This window comes from Hyposmocoma kahamanoa, unplaced genomic scaffold, assembly GCF_003589595.1.
Source record: "Hyposmocoma kahamanoa isolate Upper Pololo Valley unplaced genomic scaffold, ASM358959v1 87, whole genome shotgun sequence".
Classification (NCBI taxonomy): Eukaryota; Metazoa; Arthropoda; class Insecta; order Lepidoptera; family Cosmopterigidae; genus Hyposmocoma; species Hyposmocoma kahamanoa.
In genome coordinates this window covers 2,527,848-2,544,054 of record NW_020654422.1, presented here as the reverse complement: position 1 = coordinate 2,544,054, position 16,207 = coordinate 2,527,848, and the positions used below count along the sequence as shown (strand labels likewise).

Genomic DNA, 16,207 nt, shown 5'->3' with positions numbered 1-16,207 from the left:
GTGTCACATCGTATGTACATTATTATAAAGTAAATTGACAGTTTTTAGGTAAAGATTGTATTGGATTTAAAAATAACACAATGACGTAACAACTTGGATCGGTCACTGACAAAATAGGTTTTTTAATTGAACACTTCGACTATTAACTTAAAAAACACTTCTTTTTGAATATGCATTATTAATTAAATAATTAACTCCCAATGTAAAGGAGGGAGGTTCTTTCGTCCGTTGGATGAGGGTACCAAAACAAGCCAAGTGAAACTCCAAATTGTTCAGAAGATTTTTATTTTCACCTTGTATGGCGCCAATACAATTTCACCCTATATGCGGGCAGTTGTTCCCAAGAAGGGACTCACTCCTGGAAACTGTTCCGCGAGATAAGGTGAGTATTCACCTTATATGATGGGCAATAATCTTTCACGCTATATAAGCGTACTAAATATGGGAAGATCGGGGTAGCAGTTCCCAAGAAGGGACTCAACTCCTGGTTGCCTTACTGAGCTCTCTGTATTCTCAGATTTCTCTTCACATTAACAAAATTGTGTTCGAGTACTCACCATTCGAGGGAAAATCTTAATAATGCGATTCAGAAATAACGCCAAATGGGTCAATGCCATCTAGCCGATTCTTAGAGAACTAAAAGTGAACAATCTGGCTTAAGGCCGTCTATTACATAAAGTAGGTTTGTTACACCAACATTTTTTTACACAAAATATTATTGAAACAACAAAAATGGTCTACAAGGAGAAAGCAAATGTTTTTGCAGAATTTATTGAAAGATTAAAGGTGATCAAAAATTACAACTTTTAAAAAAATTTGGGAAAATATAATTCTTTTTATTATCATTAATCCGTGAGAGTCGGACTTGCGTGTGATTATATTTTCATTTTTGCTCGTCGCAATTTTGCCACTGTATGAACACTTTGTTGCTGTAGTTTTGACACATTGAAAGTTTACCCTACTTTACCCTAATAGGATCTGGAATAACGGCTGCTCTGTTATATGATACATGTCAAAATTTTTATTAAAATACAAGTACTCTGATGAAATGCAACAAGCAATTAATGATATAAGCAGACCTATGTATGCGTAATCAAAGATACGTGTCCGAAAACTTTCCCAAAATATTAAATTGTGTTCTAATCTAGAGAAAACCTAGGCGTTTAAATTCTGATATAAAACAGTTCAGCTACTCACAGGCCGCATTCCGTATTATTGCAATCCGGAAGGCGGTACGCCAAACAAGAACTTGACATTTGCCTGAATTAACTTTAACGCTCTGGCCATACAGAGGCGGCCGATCGCGGTAGACGCGCGGCCGCCGCCGCGCGTTGTAGCGCTGCATGGTTTATATAAACTCGTACATTACAAAAATTCCCGCGCCCGGAATGCTTCCGCGGCCGCTTTTGTGTCGCCTGAGCATAAATATAAACCAAAGCCTCAAATTCTAATGCATAGAAATATCGCTAATATAAACATAGACAAACTGCGTGAGGATGACAGTGCTGCAGACTGATTACACATTGATCATGTCGGCTCTGTCAATGAACAGGTGCAGCATTTCAAATCTCTGCCTAGTGCAATTATTTTTTGTTTAAGCCCCTGTTCGCCCAGTGTGCATCAAGCATTTTCCAATGCTTGGCTTGATTATGTTATTCGAAATTATATGTATCAAAAATGTATCAAAAATCGAGCCCAGACTGTGTTCGAAGCCGATCCATCTCATGCTAATCGGAAAAAACCACATTAAAATTACTGCTGTGTCGTCACATCAAGAAGTCCGTTAAAAACGGAGATCCAGCAAAAATGCTTAAGATTTTAAAATCTTCAGGTGTTGATAAAACTTAAGAAAGAATAATCCCCAATGAACCTTAATCACCTTTATACCCACTTCTACTTTTAATGATAAGCCATAGACTTCTATTTTCATTGCCAGCACGAAAAATCCCCCCGTATCACCCCGTCCTTTTAAGCGAGTAACTCTTACTCTCTATTAACGTACTTTCGACATCTGGGAAATGTTCTACCCATTCTGACTAAACTCAGTCTGGCACAGTCGTTGCTTCTAACTGGGCTGGACTGTACAGGTGCTATCTAGGTTAGCGCAGAGTCTACAGTCTACTCAAAAAGTGGAACGGTTGCAAAATCCTTGCATTAGTTTAATTTTTGGGTTGTGTAAATTATTTATTATTTTGTTATATTATTATTGTGTAAATTAAAACCGACTTCAAAAAAGGAGGAGCTTCTCAATTCGACTGTACGTTTTTTTTTATGTATGTTACGCGATAACTCCGGTATTTGTGAACCGATTTTCATGATTCTTTTTTTGTTGGAAAGACCAATTGGGTACCTCAGATGTGGTCCCATTTCATTTTGAAGAAAATCATCACGCATGAACATTCATTTTTATACATAGCGCCTAATGTGTTTTTTTATTATCCTGTCCCTCTTTTCTTTCTTCCATTGCTATAATTCATGTAAGTATCATCTGTGGATAGCATTGTTATTTATTTTTGTATGTGTAATATACGTGTTAATTTCGTATTTATGGTAATAAATCCGGCTGTTGTACCTCTTTTCTTTATGTATTTATTATTGTGTGCTAAAGCACACAAAAATAAATTAATACGAATACTACAAATAGCATTTGTAACGTAATGTAAATCACAAATCTTGATTTCTATCATTAATGGCTTTTATTTAACCTACACATTTCCAAAGGTAACTGGGTTTATAAACCAAGTGTTAAACTCGAATGTATAAAAATAAATAATCATATATCTACACATATTAGCAACACAGATGTTGTATCCATTCGGTTGTAAATAACATATGCAAACGACTTCCGTTCATTAGAACTGGTATATTATAATAGTTTTTAACCGACTTCAAAAAAAGGAGGAGGTTCTCAATTTGACTGTATGTTTTTTTTTGTATGTATGTTACGCGATAACTCCGGAATTTGTGAACCAATTTTCATGATTCTTTTTTGTTGTAAAGAGCGTACCTCCAAAGTGGTCCCATTTAATTTTGAAGAAAATCATCCACCTCTAAGGGTGGCTATTCACGCATGAAGATTCGTTCTTATAAATAGCGCCTAAATTTTAGTATAATGAGCAATTATTTTAATGGTCGATTTTGCTATTCTTTAATTCAAGGCGTTTTTCTCTCAATATACAATGAGTAGTGAGAACCGATTCTTATTATCTCCTGTGTCAAGTATAGTGGCGAACTAGGGGATGAATCCGGGTTTCAGTACTTTCCGGTAACCGGTTTCATTAAAACTTGGTAATTACCTTTATGTAATTCCACATACTTTTGAGGTAGGTTTTTTAGTACTCTGTACTGAGATTATACATATTTTAGTTTTAGAATCAGAGAATTTGCTGTAATATTATTTTGCAATTTTATTCTCGAGTTTTCTTGACATACCCGAGTTTTCATTATGTGATTTTCGTAATATATTCAAATCAATTTCAAATGTGTCATATATTTTATTATACTATTTTAATATAAGACATAATAAATAAAATAAAAGTTTAGTTACACTTTATACGAAATTATCAAATTGTGTATGTACAGTCTATGATACCTGACTCCTTAACCGACGTTTCTGGGTAGATACCTATCTACCCAGAAGCGAAAAAAAGTGTTAAACAAACTTAACCTTTAACCTATTTGCCGCAAAATTCATTTTAGCATGACTTTCTTATTGCATCATTAGTGAATGATATTTTAATATTTTTTTAAGCCAATTAAAAAATATAAAAAAGAAATTTAAAAATTTCAACCATAAATGCGTAAGAAGGCTCTCACAATCGAACTGCATCCGTACCGAATGGTTACCATGCTTGTCTGCCACGTAAAGATCCTGGGTTCGATTCCCAGGCCGGTAGAAACATTTGTATAGTGTAATGCGTCGACTACATATATGTGTATTTATATTGATGATATGGATATCTATGAATTGGATTTTAATATTTATTATATCGTAAAGTAAATATTTGATATTTTTATGCCAAATTCGAATAACACTAAACACGTTTTTGTTTGGAAATAACTCGTGTCCAGTAGTGGCATATTCATTACAGTAAAACGGAACCTAAATAAGTCCCCATAAAAGCTTTTATTAAATTTATTTATTTATAGCAATATAGGTAAAAATACTGAATATAGTTATTTTTCTACCTTTTTCGTCTCGTCGTCCTGTTTCCACTTAATGGTGGCAAGGCAGTACTGCCCTTCGATAGCAACACCATCTTCCGAATCGTCAATGCCAACGCATTCGTCGAAGTTCCCGAGGTGGTACGATGACCCGAAAAGGAGACCTTGTGGAGACTTCGCCGACGCGTCGAACACTGAGAACAAAACAAAAAGTATTTCATTAAATTTATAAAAACTTTGGAGTATAGTATTTATTACTCCACGAAGTCTGAATGGAGTATCATCAGATTAAAAGCCAAATACACCCTGAAGGCCGAGCGATCCCGCCACAACATGAATTTTAATTCGTTTGTGGTGAGAGTGCCAACCGAACATCTGTCGACCTTAATGAAGGAAGAGCTTTGGCCGAATGGTGTCATGGTGTCATATATCGGCGTCACACTTCACCGATAAGTGCAATTCGTGTAAATTAGTTATTTAATTTATTATATTGTATGTATGTGTCTTAAGGTTCAAAAGGTAAAGATCAGGGTGCGCGACAGCTCTTACAGCATACTGTACATGATCGCCCACAAAATTAACTGTGAATATATTAGCCACAGTAGCGCCATTTCAGGTGGGATGTAAATACACTATATATAGATATTAGTTTTATTAATTTTCAAATACTCATTAGCTTACGTCACTGAGACGTGGTCGCTCACTATGGGCCTCAAAAGAAGGCGCAAGGTCAAAGCAATGGAGAGGCCTACTCGAAATTTCACTGCGAGGTTGAATAAAAAAATAGGATATTCGCAAAAGAACCAGAGTAAATCTACAAAGCCCAAGAAACTTAAATGGCAGTGGGCGCTGCACATAGCTCACACAACAGATAACCGATGGGGTGAAAGAGAACTCGAATGAAGGTGGACCGATGACCTGGTGAAAGTTGCGCAAGACCGGTCGTTGTAGCGATCTTTGGGAGAGTCCTATGTTCAGCAGTGGACGTCTCTCGGTTGAAATGATGAGATGATGATGATGATAATGAACATTAGCTTATAAGATTGATTAAGAATAGCTTTTGAGAGAGAGAGAGAACAACAAAAGCTCATTTGGGATAGTACTTAACTATTTTCTATTATATTACCTTGGAGCCGGTTACAAATTCAAATCCCATGTTTTCGGATGTCATAACATTCGATCACGTGACACACGTATAACCTGATTTGCAATCAAGAGACAAAATGATCGTGGATTGCAACTGCCAAGTATCAAGATGCAAATCCGCAACAACAGACCCAAAGCTAGTTTTCTCATAAAATCGAGCTCAAAAGCTAAAACGGAGTAGTAAGTAGCAGTCCGCACCGGGAAACCATTATGTCAGTAAGGACGACGGCAAGGACTCTTGTTTTCCGCAAGCCAACCTTTGTTTCGCCACAAAGAGAGATTAATGGGTCGAATGTTAACTCTAAAGACCATTGTCTGATTTTGAACATGAAAAATCGAGAGATATGTGGTAAAATAATGTAGTGGTAAAAAAAAGGTAATGGTTACTATACCATCAAACGTATCATATTATACCCAAACGACTATTATTTATATCAATTTTGTATTGACATTGCCAATCGACAGACGGCTAAAGGTCAAAAATTTATAAAATAACAGCTTCAGATCATATCAAATATTTGAACATAACACAACAAACACGTCATTACCTAAAAATTGATTTTATCGTAGTTCTAATAATACTTGAGTGTATTATACGGAGCTATGCCGTATAACAAGACGGTAATAGCAATTTATATAGGGTGGCCCACGACTATGCCACACGGAAGAAAGTAGCTTAAGTATCGTAAATAGGAAATTTTACTGAAAGAAGACATTTTGATTTTAATAACAATTCGAACTGCATTCAAGATTTTAAATTTTTATTGAATTGATATTCAATTATTTTTTGTGAAATTACTCCACTAGATGGCGCTACGACTAAAAAGTCGTTGAAAAATACCAAATACAAAGACACAACGCAAGCACATAGAAAAATTCGTGAGATCCGCTGGTTCGTTCCGTGGCTTAGTTGGTATAGCGTCTGGCACGGTAAGCTAGAAGACGTCGGTTCGAATCCAGCCGGATCGAAGGATTTTTTTCTGAGTGTTAATAATTGCATTCAAAGATTTTTAAATAATCGCCTGTATAAACCGGGAATCGAAACCCGCCAAATGTGAAAAAAAATGTAATTTTACTATAGGTACTTATCGAAAGACATCAATTATAAGTTTTTTTCCAAATAACATAGCATCTTAAATAAAGGGAAGACTATGAAATTTAATTTGATATTTTGTTCAGGAAAATGAAATAGCCTTTCTCTGACTTTACCGCGCTCATAAGAACTGATATCCACCGCAGGGTTACGGACGTCAATTTGTTGACAAATTATTATTGAGGCTTTCGTTTATTTATACTTATTTCCTTAAAAAGTAAAATCTGTTCTGAATAAACTACGAGTATCACCTTCCATTTCGACGTCAATAAATACACTAAACTTCTGGAATAGGCGCATGCATGCAGTTGTACATATCAACTTCGCGCATGCAGCCCGTCTAGTAACTTAATACCAACTAATCTGTCATATGGTAGCTACACTGCCCAACTGCCTCCTGAGCCTCTCGATTTGAACACATTCCATCAACACCATGATAAACGTCATGTCTAAACGTCAAAAGTTATAGAATGATTTAAGACGTCTTTCCACCCCTCCCCACACATATTACATTCAGACTTATCAGTCAAGACAAGAGTGCATTGATTTGTGTCAGTACTCGGCAGAGAGGACGATACGGAGTTGCTATAATTGCCTTCAAAACATTGACCTACCAACAAACAAAACGATACATTTCTGTATAGGAATATCCCCAGAGTGCAACCACAGCTGCAACAAATTACCAATCCATGGAACTTCCAGTGGCTCAGGTTGAATGTAACGTCGTCACATAGGCGTCATTGCCCACAAGTCACATTCGATATCGTGAAACATGTAGCAGGAATGAAAATAAATTGCATTACCATTTGACAACTTCCCGGTTAGAAAACAAGTTCGCAAAATATTTCAAAACAAAGTATAGGGAAGTGATTTTAAAATTATAACGTAATCTTAGTCAACTTTGACAAGGTTGTTGACTATTTTGCATAATTACCATCATGTCTTCCGCAAGTTGTCAAATTTATATACATATATAAATGTAGCAACTAAATGATCGTAGGTACAGTAAGATCTTCCACAGGTACAGGAAAAGTGTAGTAATTGCATTGCGCCACGAGAAAAATCTGCGAGTAGATAAATTGTTCAATTAAGAATCATGAACAAACGGTCAAAGTTTTTAACGCAAGAATCGCGTCACTTGGCTTTAATTTCTTTTTTTTACTTTGAATGTTTTTGATGGAATTACAGAACTCTAGAGCCTACTTATAATAATTCTTCGAACAAAAATCTCTCCAACAAGAAGTAATCAACAAGCGGCGCCACGTTTCACAAGCGGATTATCGATCGAAGTTATGTTTTAAGTCTTATATAACGCAACTCTACAAATTTTTAATATGAACTGAAAAAAATACAGTAAAGATCATATTTTGTAGATCATGCCCCGTTGAATGAAAATATTTGTAAGTAGTAAAAATCATCGCAAACATTTCTTGCAAAACTTCTAAATTATTTTCCTACAGACTTGAGAAATAACATTATTCTTCTTCGCTTGAGTTGTTCGTGTAAAAGTCACTTTGACATTGTACCACTGAATTTATTTAGTTTATATTTCCGACTAGCTCTATTACTGTTGCTACAGAAAAATATTATCTAAAACTTTATTTAAACAACTACGTCTTTTTTCCCATAATATGCGAGACCACACACCAATTGACTGGTCTCAAACTAGAAATTTTCCTGTACCATGAGTAGAAATTTAGAAAAGTTCATTTTATCAGATTGGTCCTACAGGGAATTGAACTCGGGACCTCCACATCCAGCGTCCATAGCGCAAATTATTGAGCCTTCAAACTTCCGGTTAACTTTATTATATAGATTAAGCATTAGATTGACGACGGAATGAAACAAAATGATAATGACGAGGCAAAGGAATTAAAGAACGATTCAAAATTGAAAACAAGTGGCCAGGAACCAGAGAAAAAATGATAAAAGGTGGGATGACGATGGAAGGAGGTCGCATCGTCTCAGTACTCAGTGGAGAAAAAAACAAAGGTCTATTAAATTAAAAGTAAATTCTGTGGTGAGAAAAGTGAATATCCGAGTAGATTAAAAAAAACCAGCCCAAATGATAGCACCAGTATACTAGTCACGTAACCTCATGTTTTACAAACATTATTAAATCTGATTTTAGAATTATTTGGACGTTTATTTGGACAACGTTACATATGTTGCTCATCAGAGCAACATATGTAACGTTGTCGTTGTATGTAACGTTGTTGGGATCACCCAATACTAGTAAAAAAAGCACTTGTATTGTGGAAATCGCAAATAACGACATCGCGACTGTACCATAAACACTCAGACCCGGGACAATATAGAATAGTTAATTTTTATACATTGACCCGGGACAACTCAGGGCCTCAGAGATGGCGTCACCTTAAACACCGATATGCAAACCAAACCACTCGTCCACAAAGATCGTCAGATAATAAAACATAAATCAACAAATATCTTCTTCCTCCTCTTACAAGTGATATTCGAGATATTTGTATAAATAATAGAAAAACCGCGCGATATAACTTTTTCTAAAAATTGGTTTCAAAACCTTGTTCAATTTGCGAAGTTTCAGGAATTTTCAAAAGTAACAGAAAATTATACAAGGCAATCTGCCGCCTTTAGTTGAAAGGGTACGTGACGGAAACTCAAAACCGAGAAAACAGTGTTTAAAGATACAAAATTTGAAAATATTTACTTTTTTCTTGCAGTAACTTCACACCTTATCCACCTAAAAAGTTTAATATAAAAATAGGGACGGATCGGCCTTTTCGTGTTAATCATGGCAGTATACATAACAATTTGTTTTTTAAACGTCACATGCACTCTTTCAACTAACAGCGACAGCAATGTTAATTTTCGAAGACATTACGTATTAGAATCAATAAATTATGAAATCAATTTTAAGGAACATTTTTATACTATGTACATTTATTAATTTTTAGTAGCAATTCCTCTCTCTAACAAAGAAAACATTGACCATCGTTTGAACAGTCCCAATTTCTTACAGGAAACCCGTGCGCAGCAGCGGAATGAGCAATGGGTTAAGTAAGTATAAACTGACACGTTTTAAATCACGCGAATTATTAACCGACCTTAAAAAAGAAGGGTCTTAATTCAACTGTATTTTTTTGTGTGTTGTTACGCGATAACTCCGCCATTTGTGAACCCATTTTAATGATAATATTTTTGTTGGAAAGAAGACCTCAGAAGCGGTCCTATTTAAATTTGAAGAAAATATTCCACCTGTAAGGGTAGCAAACAAGGGTATGAATCCGGTTTCGCGCACTTTCCGGTAACCGATTTCAATAAAACTTTACAACAAATACATGTAATTCCACGAACTTTTGTAGCCGTTTTTTTTTCTTTGATAAACATTTGTGATATTATCAATAACACCTTTGCATTCAAGACATAAGTTTCCTAAGTATAAGGCAAAGTAGAAGGCACTAGATTGCGTGTGAGGTTACCCATGCGATACACCGATCAAATAAAATTTACTGTTTGCGCTCTTTTGCATGAATGCACCAGAAAATCCACCAATAGAAAGAGATGGTGATTGGTGGTGATGGTGCGATTTGAGGCTCTGAGTGGCACTGCAACTGTGATGGACAGGCGTGTAGCTTGCCATCAGGCGCACGACTTGTTCGTCCCGTCACTTGATATTGTAAAAAAAAAAGTTGGCGACATATTTTGAACCCGTGACAAACATAACCATTGATGACCGCTCTGTCAAGAGTGCTACGAAATAGAAGAGGAAAATTATAATATAAGGAGTGTCCTCTTGTATAATAATATCGTTTTTTTTGTAAATAATATTATGTTATCTATTAATTAATCTAAATAATGTCATTACCATAAGAGATTTAAGGCGAATTCAGACTCAAAATAAACATTTTAACGTATTTCGACCACACGGAAAATAGTTTTTTTCGACATCCAAATAACGAATTTGTATTATGTTTTTAATTGATGAGGAAAACAGAAGATACAGGTCGTGAACTATTTAATGAACCACGATTGACTAAACTTTGTTCGATAAAAAAAATCACAAAATTTCCGCAATTTTTTAATCTATTATATTAATCTCATCTATGGAAATATCAATTTTATTCGATTGTCACTAGAGATATTTCAATGAAATTTTCTGTACCATGTTCCGTAATAAACACTTCAGGAGACTACGAACTTATTTTACAGTAAGAGAGTATATTTTATTTCTAAAAGACAAATCTTTAAATATCATGCAATGAATTTCTCATAACACACTTCAAAGCCTACGCAATCACGATACCAATTTTCGCCTTAACGTGAATGTGTATTGTTAGTTAAATTGATTTCCGATAGATGGCGTCACAACGTTAACGGATTTTATAAAATGTTCTTAAAATGTTATTGCGTTTATAGAGAACTGAGTATAACAACTACAATGCAAAGGTAGTATGTTTAGTTTTTTGAACAACGGTTCGCAGCTATCATCGAACCGCGCACCACAGATCGCGCGAATACACTTCTTCTGAACCCTGAACACTGAGTTGCCCCATATTATTAGATCGTAGCTGAATACGGACGAAACGTAGCCGTGATAGGCAATCAGCGCCGCTTCTGGAGAGACAATTTGCCTTAGTCTTCGCAGAGCGTAAACAAATCTACATATTTAGTCTCCATCAAATTTTTTTGATGTGTTCCTTCTAGTGAAAATGTTTATCGATTGTCAATCCAAGAAAGTTAAATGTGTTAACTTCATCTATAGTGTCGACGTTGTAGTGAATTTTAATTGATATGGGATTTCAATTATACGATCTAAATGTCGTAAATTTAGTATTAATATCCATCCAACTTATTAGATTTGTCAGTGCTTTATTTATGTCGGTGTTAAACGTCGCCATGTTTTTGCATTTTATTATAATAATTGTATCGTCAGCAAATTGTATTCATTTATGGTCAATAGCATGTGGAAGATAGTTAATGTAATACAGGAATAGTAACAGACCGAGGACGCTACCTTTAGGAATTCCAGTATTAGTTATTTTTAAGTGTGATCTTATTTCTGTAAAATGTGCAACAAAGGAGCATGTATTATTATATTATTATCATTATTATTACATATATTATTCTTTTCCTGTATATCTGGCGCACCCCGGGCAACAAAAGTACCTTACGCTGATTGGCAAATTATTACACCACCATGGCAAGCATGTCCCGTCGCTCAGCTCTAAAGCCGGCTCTTTGACGATCTCACATCGTGGCCTGCGTGCACTAACACTCGGTGTGGCTAAGATCTGGGCCACAAAAGGTACATTATTATAGCATCGATACGATAACAAGAAGACTGTTACAAATTTCGTTTTTTAAAGATTTAATTTGAATGGCACCATAGGCAGCCATTTATTAGGAACTTATTATTTTTTACTGTACTAAAGAGCAGTATAGTCTTGTGATCACAGTAAAACTGAGTAAAAGTAACAGCTGTTTTTAATACGGGACTTAATCGCGTATAAAACATATTTTAATTACCTCGGCGTTTCGGACATATTGCAACGTCCATGGTCGCGAAGGGATTGATGAGGCGGGTGTTAGCATCCTCTATCGGTAACCCATCACAAACTCGAATATTTTGTTTTCTGAAATAACTTTTGTTCGAATTTTCATTACACCGAAAACCCAATTGTAACGAAACCATTGTTCTTTCAGGATATATTGGATGTTTATCGCAGACACGATTAGGTTCGGTTAAGTTAGGTTTAAAAGAAAAAACATATTCCTCTCAAAATTACTTTCGAGGTTATGAAAATTCGACCAAACGTTATTTCTGGAAAACGTCATTTCGGACTACTGATAGGACTTGTCGGGCGATACTTGGTGTCGTTTACATTTGCTGATAACTGAATCCCATGACGATGAAAGCTTAAAACCGTCTTCTCGGCTGAAATTACGGTGTTTTTTAATTTCAATAGTTTCACGTAGGATTCTATTATAATGATGACGTTCTATAGAAAAGATCTTGGGATTATGAAGCTCAATCCAGTGGTTTGGTCCAGATTCCAGCAAATGCTCGGCTATTGCAGACTTATTGAGCTGACGGTTCAGTTTTTTTCTGCCCAATATAGGAACTTCCACAACTGCAATCAATCTTGTAAGCGCCCGGATATTGAAAGGAAATTACATCCTTAGGTGATCTCACATGCCCCGCGACCTTAGATAACGGCGTAAACACAATTTTTAAAGAGTACTTCTTAGTACTATACCGATTTTGTCCGTTATTCCTTTTAAGTAAGGCATGAACGCTGGTTGCCTTTATACGTCAAGACGTTTCCCTTTCGCTTGCCGCCGTGGTTGCTATCCGTTCATTCTATATCTGTTCCATCTAAGGACCTTCTGAACGTGGGATATCTCGTTCTCCAGGAATTCAGGGTCACAAAGGTTTAGTCCCGAATAAAAATCAAACAATGTGTTATATATTCTTTATTGTACAAAGAAAAGACACATGAAACACACGTTACAATGGACATATACAAAGGTGAAAATCATAAAACTTTAATTCAAAAACAGCTGTTTTCTACGACAATTTCCTACTGTAGTTGTTAGTTATTATCATATCAGACACGGTTGCAATGTATTAATTTTATTTATGTTGTATTTTAAAAAAAAACCTCAAGCACCCCACTGGTTAGCTATTTAATTTGCTAGTATCCAGTTTCTTGACATTAACATTTTTATGTATACTGTCTGCGACGGAAAAAAAATAGAAACAAGGATAATTATATTAGAACGATAATTAAAATTTGTAGTATTAATTCGGCCTTGACGGTGAACATTATTATAAAGACAACTCTCGATATTAGGAAACTGAAGCAACAATTTGACTAGGACTCACCTTAAGGTAGTATTACAGAGTTATCGATAGTTTTATCGATAACTTTTTACATTTTACGTTTTATATATATAAATAATACTTTAAAAAACAGCAATAATGTACATAATATTTTAGTCCATTTATTTACGTGTGACACCCACAATTAAGTTATATATAGTAGCAGTAGAGCTCCTTGTGAAAGAGTCTGTCCAGGAAGATACTGCCGTGATGTAAGCATTGTTGTATTCCGGTTTTGAAGGGTAAGAGTGCTGGTGAAATTACAGGCACACGGGACTTGTTGACCACTTTATCACACAGGGTGACAGGCACGATGGTAGTGCCCCTGAGATTTTTGCGATTTGAAACTCTGTGCGACACTGCAACTGTTATCGACAGGCGTGTCGGTTTAACACTAGGCGTACCTACGACTTGTTCGTCCCGTAACTTGATATTATAAATAAATCATAGAACAAATAAATGTTATGTAATTTAATAAAAGAAAATTCAGCTCAGCTTTGGAATACGTAACAACAGCTAGTGAACTGTTTCTTTTTTTAAGATGGCGGTAATAAAACTTCAATATGAGAAAACGCTTCGTTTTTAAAACTTAATATTGTTAAACATTGCGAAATCAACTATTATTATTATTTCCTTAAATATAGGAAATAAAAATGCAATTGACAAGGTCGAACTTAAAAACGTTCCGTTTTAAAAATGATTACAAAACGTCAAATTTGCGCATTAATACGTCATTCCTTCACGTCTGGTATTTTGCAGATTAATAAAATTACTTTTTGTCACCATTCGTCCGTTCATTGTGGACTTATATAACCAAATGAGCTGGAGTATAGAGTCCACCCAGAACGATACATGGATCGTGAGTTAGAAATTACGGGTCATGGTTGTTTTTTAATCATCCAGAATGATTTAAACAAATGAAAAAAAATGTATATCTCAAAAACTATGCACTTCTTCACTTTTATTCCTTTGAAGAATGCCCTTCTCTTGCTACGCCCTTCCCTCCTCTCGCTCTTGCTCCCCTCAGATATATTACGTATTCTAAAATCCTTCAAACAGTTCTCCGTTTTGTATTAACTATATATTCATATTACGCCCTGTGTGTACTTAATACCGAAGGTGTCACTAGCTCGGTACCACCCCAGTACGTCAGGTAAGCGTCCGCTCTCACCGATGGTTCTCACGTGACAGCTTACTCTCATCACCCGTGTGCCCAATATAGCGTTATATCTATTAACTATACATATATAAACACTACATCCCACACTCGTCGCCACTTGTAGAACTCGCTGTGTGTGCCTAATACCTAAGGTATAAATGACACGGTACTACACTATCATCAGGTAAGTGTCCGCTGCTACCGATGGTTCTCACGTGACAGCTTACCTCCGTCACTCGTGTGCATTATAGTCAAGCCAGCATTATATCTATTAACTATACATATATAACCACTACAACATTCATGCGTAAATTAAGATTCATAGTGAAGGTACGTTACTAGCACATCAAGACATAGACACTTTGGATTGGTCTTATTGCAACCAGTATAAGATTTACTTAAGATTTACATTCAACTCTATACTGGTTGTCCAGCTTAATGTAATTGACCGAATACAAATTCTCGATGTCATAATAATAATACGCCAAACAAAACACCAATTACCAGGTCCCAAACGAGATTTCCTCTACCAAAGTAACGAGCTTCACTCCCAGCCCAGAACATTCAAACAATTTTACATCGTTAAATTTTAAAATACAAGTGTTTACAGCGTATAACGATGAGGTCCATATTTATACTGGTAATCATATTAATGAAAACAAACAACTTTCAAAACTCCCTGCCCGTACAAAATTTCCGATTGACTACGCACATCTTTTATGGGGAATTGAATTTTATTTACTTGTTTGTTGTCACGCGTTCAATCACAAACTACACCTTATATAGGCTACCAATTATTGTCTACCATATTGACAACCTGTCTACGACAATATGATATATTATCATAGGCGCTTACTGAGATTAAAGTAGATTCAGACTCGCGGAACGGAAAACCAATTTCTTTCAATGACTATGAGGTTACTTCATTGGTCATCTATTACCGTCTTTAAAACGTTATTTGCATTCTTATGTCGTTTCTACGTTACATTTGACATTGCGGCGTGGTATTGTCTTGTTTCTATTTAAAATATTTGCAAATGCAACATTCTTGAATGCAATAAAATGAACGTATGTGTACCTCTACCACAGAAGAAACTGTGTATCAGATTTTTTATTATCCTTACTAAATTATCTGTGATATTGCATTTAGCAGTATTAAAAAGTGATAATCTGTACAGGGGCTTTACGGCACACGCGTCATCAGAGGTAAAAACGTGATCATTCCATTTTGAAATGGTAGGAAGGTGACATCAATATTTTCTTAAAATGTAATTGAATTATCATCGGATTTCCATAGAAAACCTAGTTTCGAGTCGATTGGACAAGTGAAAATAAAATAAATATTCATCTTTATTAGATAGGCTCTCAACCTTAGTAGCACCAAAGCTCCTTGTGAAAGAGTTCGTCCAGGGAAGTACTGCCACCTTACCTATTGTTGCCGCCAAACGGTAATGTGGGTATCATTGCGTTGTAGTTCTAAGGTAAGGGGTAATTGTGAAATTACAGGCACGTGGGACTTGTCGACTTATGTCTCAGAGTGACCAGTGCCCCTCAGATCTTTGCTATTTGAAGCTCTGGATTGGCGTGTCACTTACCGCCAGGCGCACTACTTGTTCATCCCATCGCTTGATATCATAAAAAAGTCATTCTTCTCTCAGAAGTTCATCAAACATAGCTAAGAACCAATCGATCAATCGGTAGAGTTATAGGTGACTCGGAATTAGTAGAGGCGAAGCTGCAGAGCCTTGAACACTGCCGTAAAGTTGCCTGCTTATCG

The 16,207-nt window shown here is 35.7% G+C and overlaps 1 protein-coding gene across 1 annotated transcript in view; it reads right to left on the bottom strand.

Moving 5' to 3' along the window:
• LOC113235299 (nose resistant to fluoxetine protein 6-like) overlaps positions 1 to 16,207 on the bottom strand; it is a 71,349-nt gene that overhangs the window by 21,509 nt on the left and 33,633 nt on the right. The window contains exon 2 of the mRNA XM_026470959.1: positions 4,189 to 4,358. Within this exon, the coding sequence (XP_026326744.1) occupies positions 4,189 to 4,358 (170 nt within the window). The remainder of the gene's footprint in view (positions 1 to 4,188; positions 4,359 to 16,207) is intronic.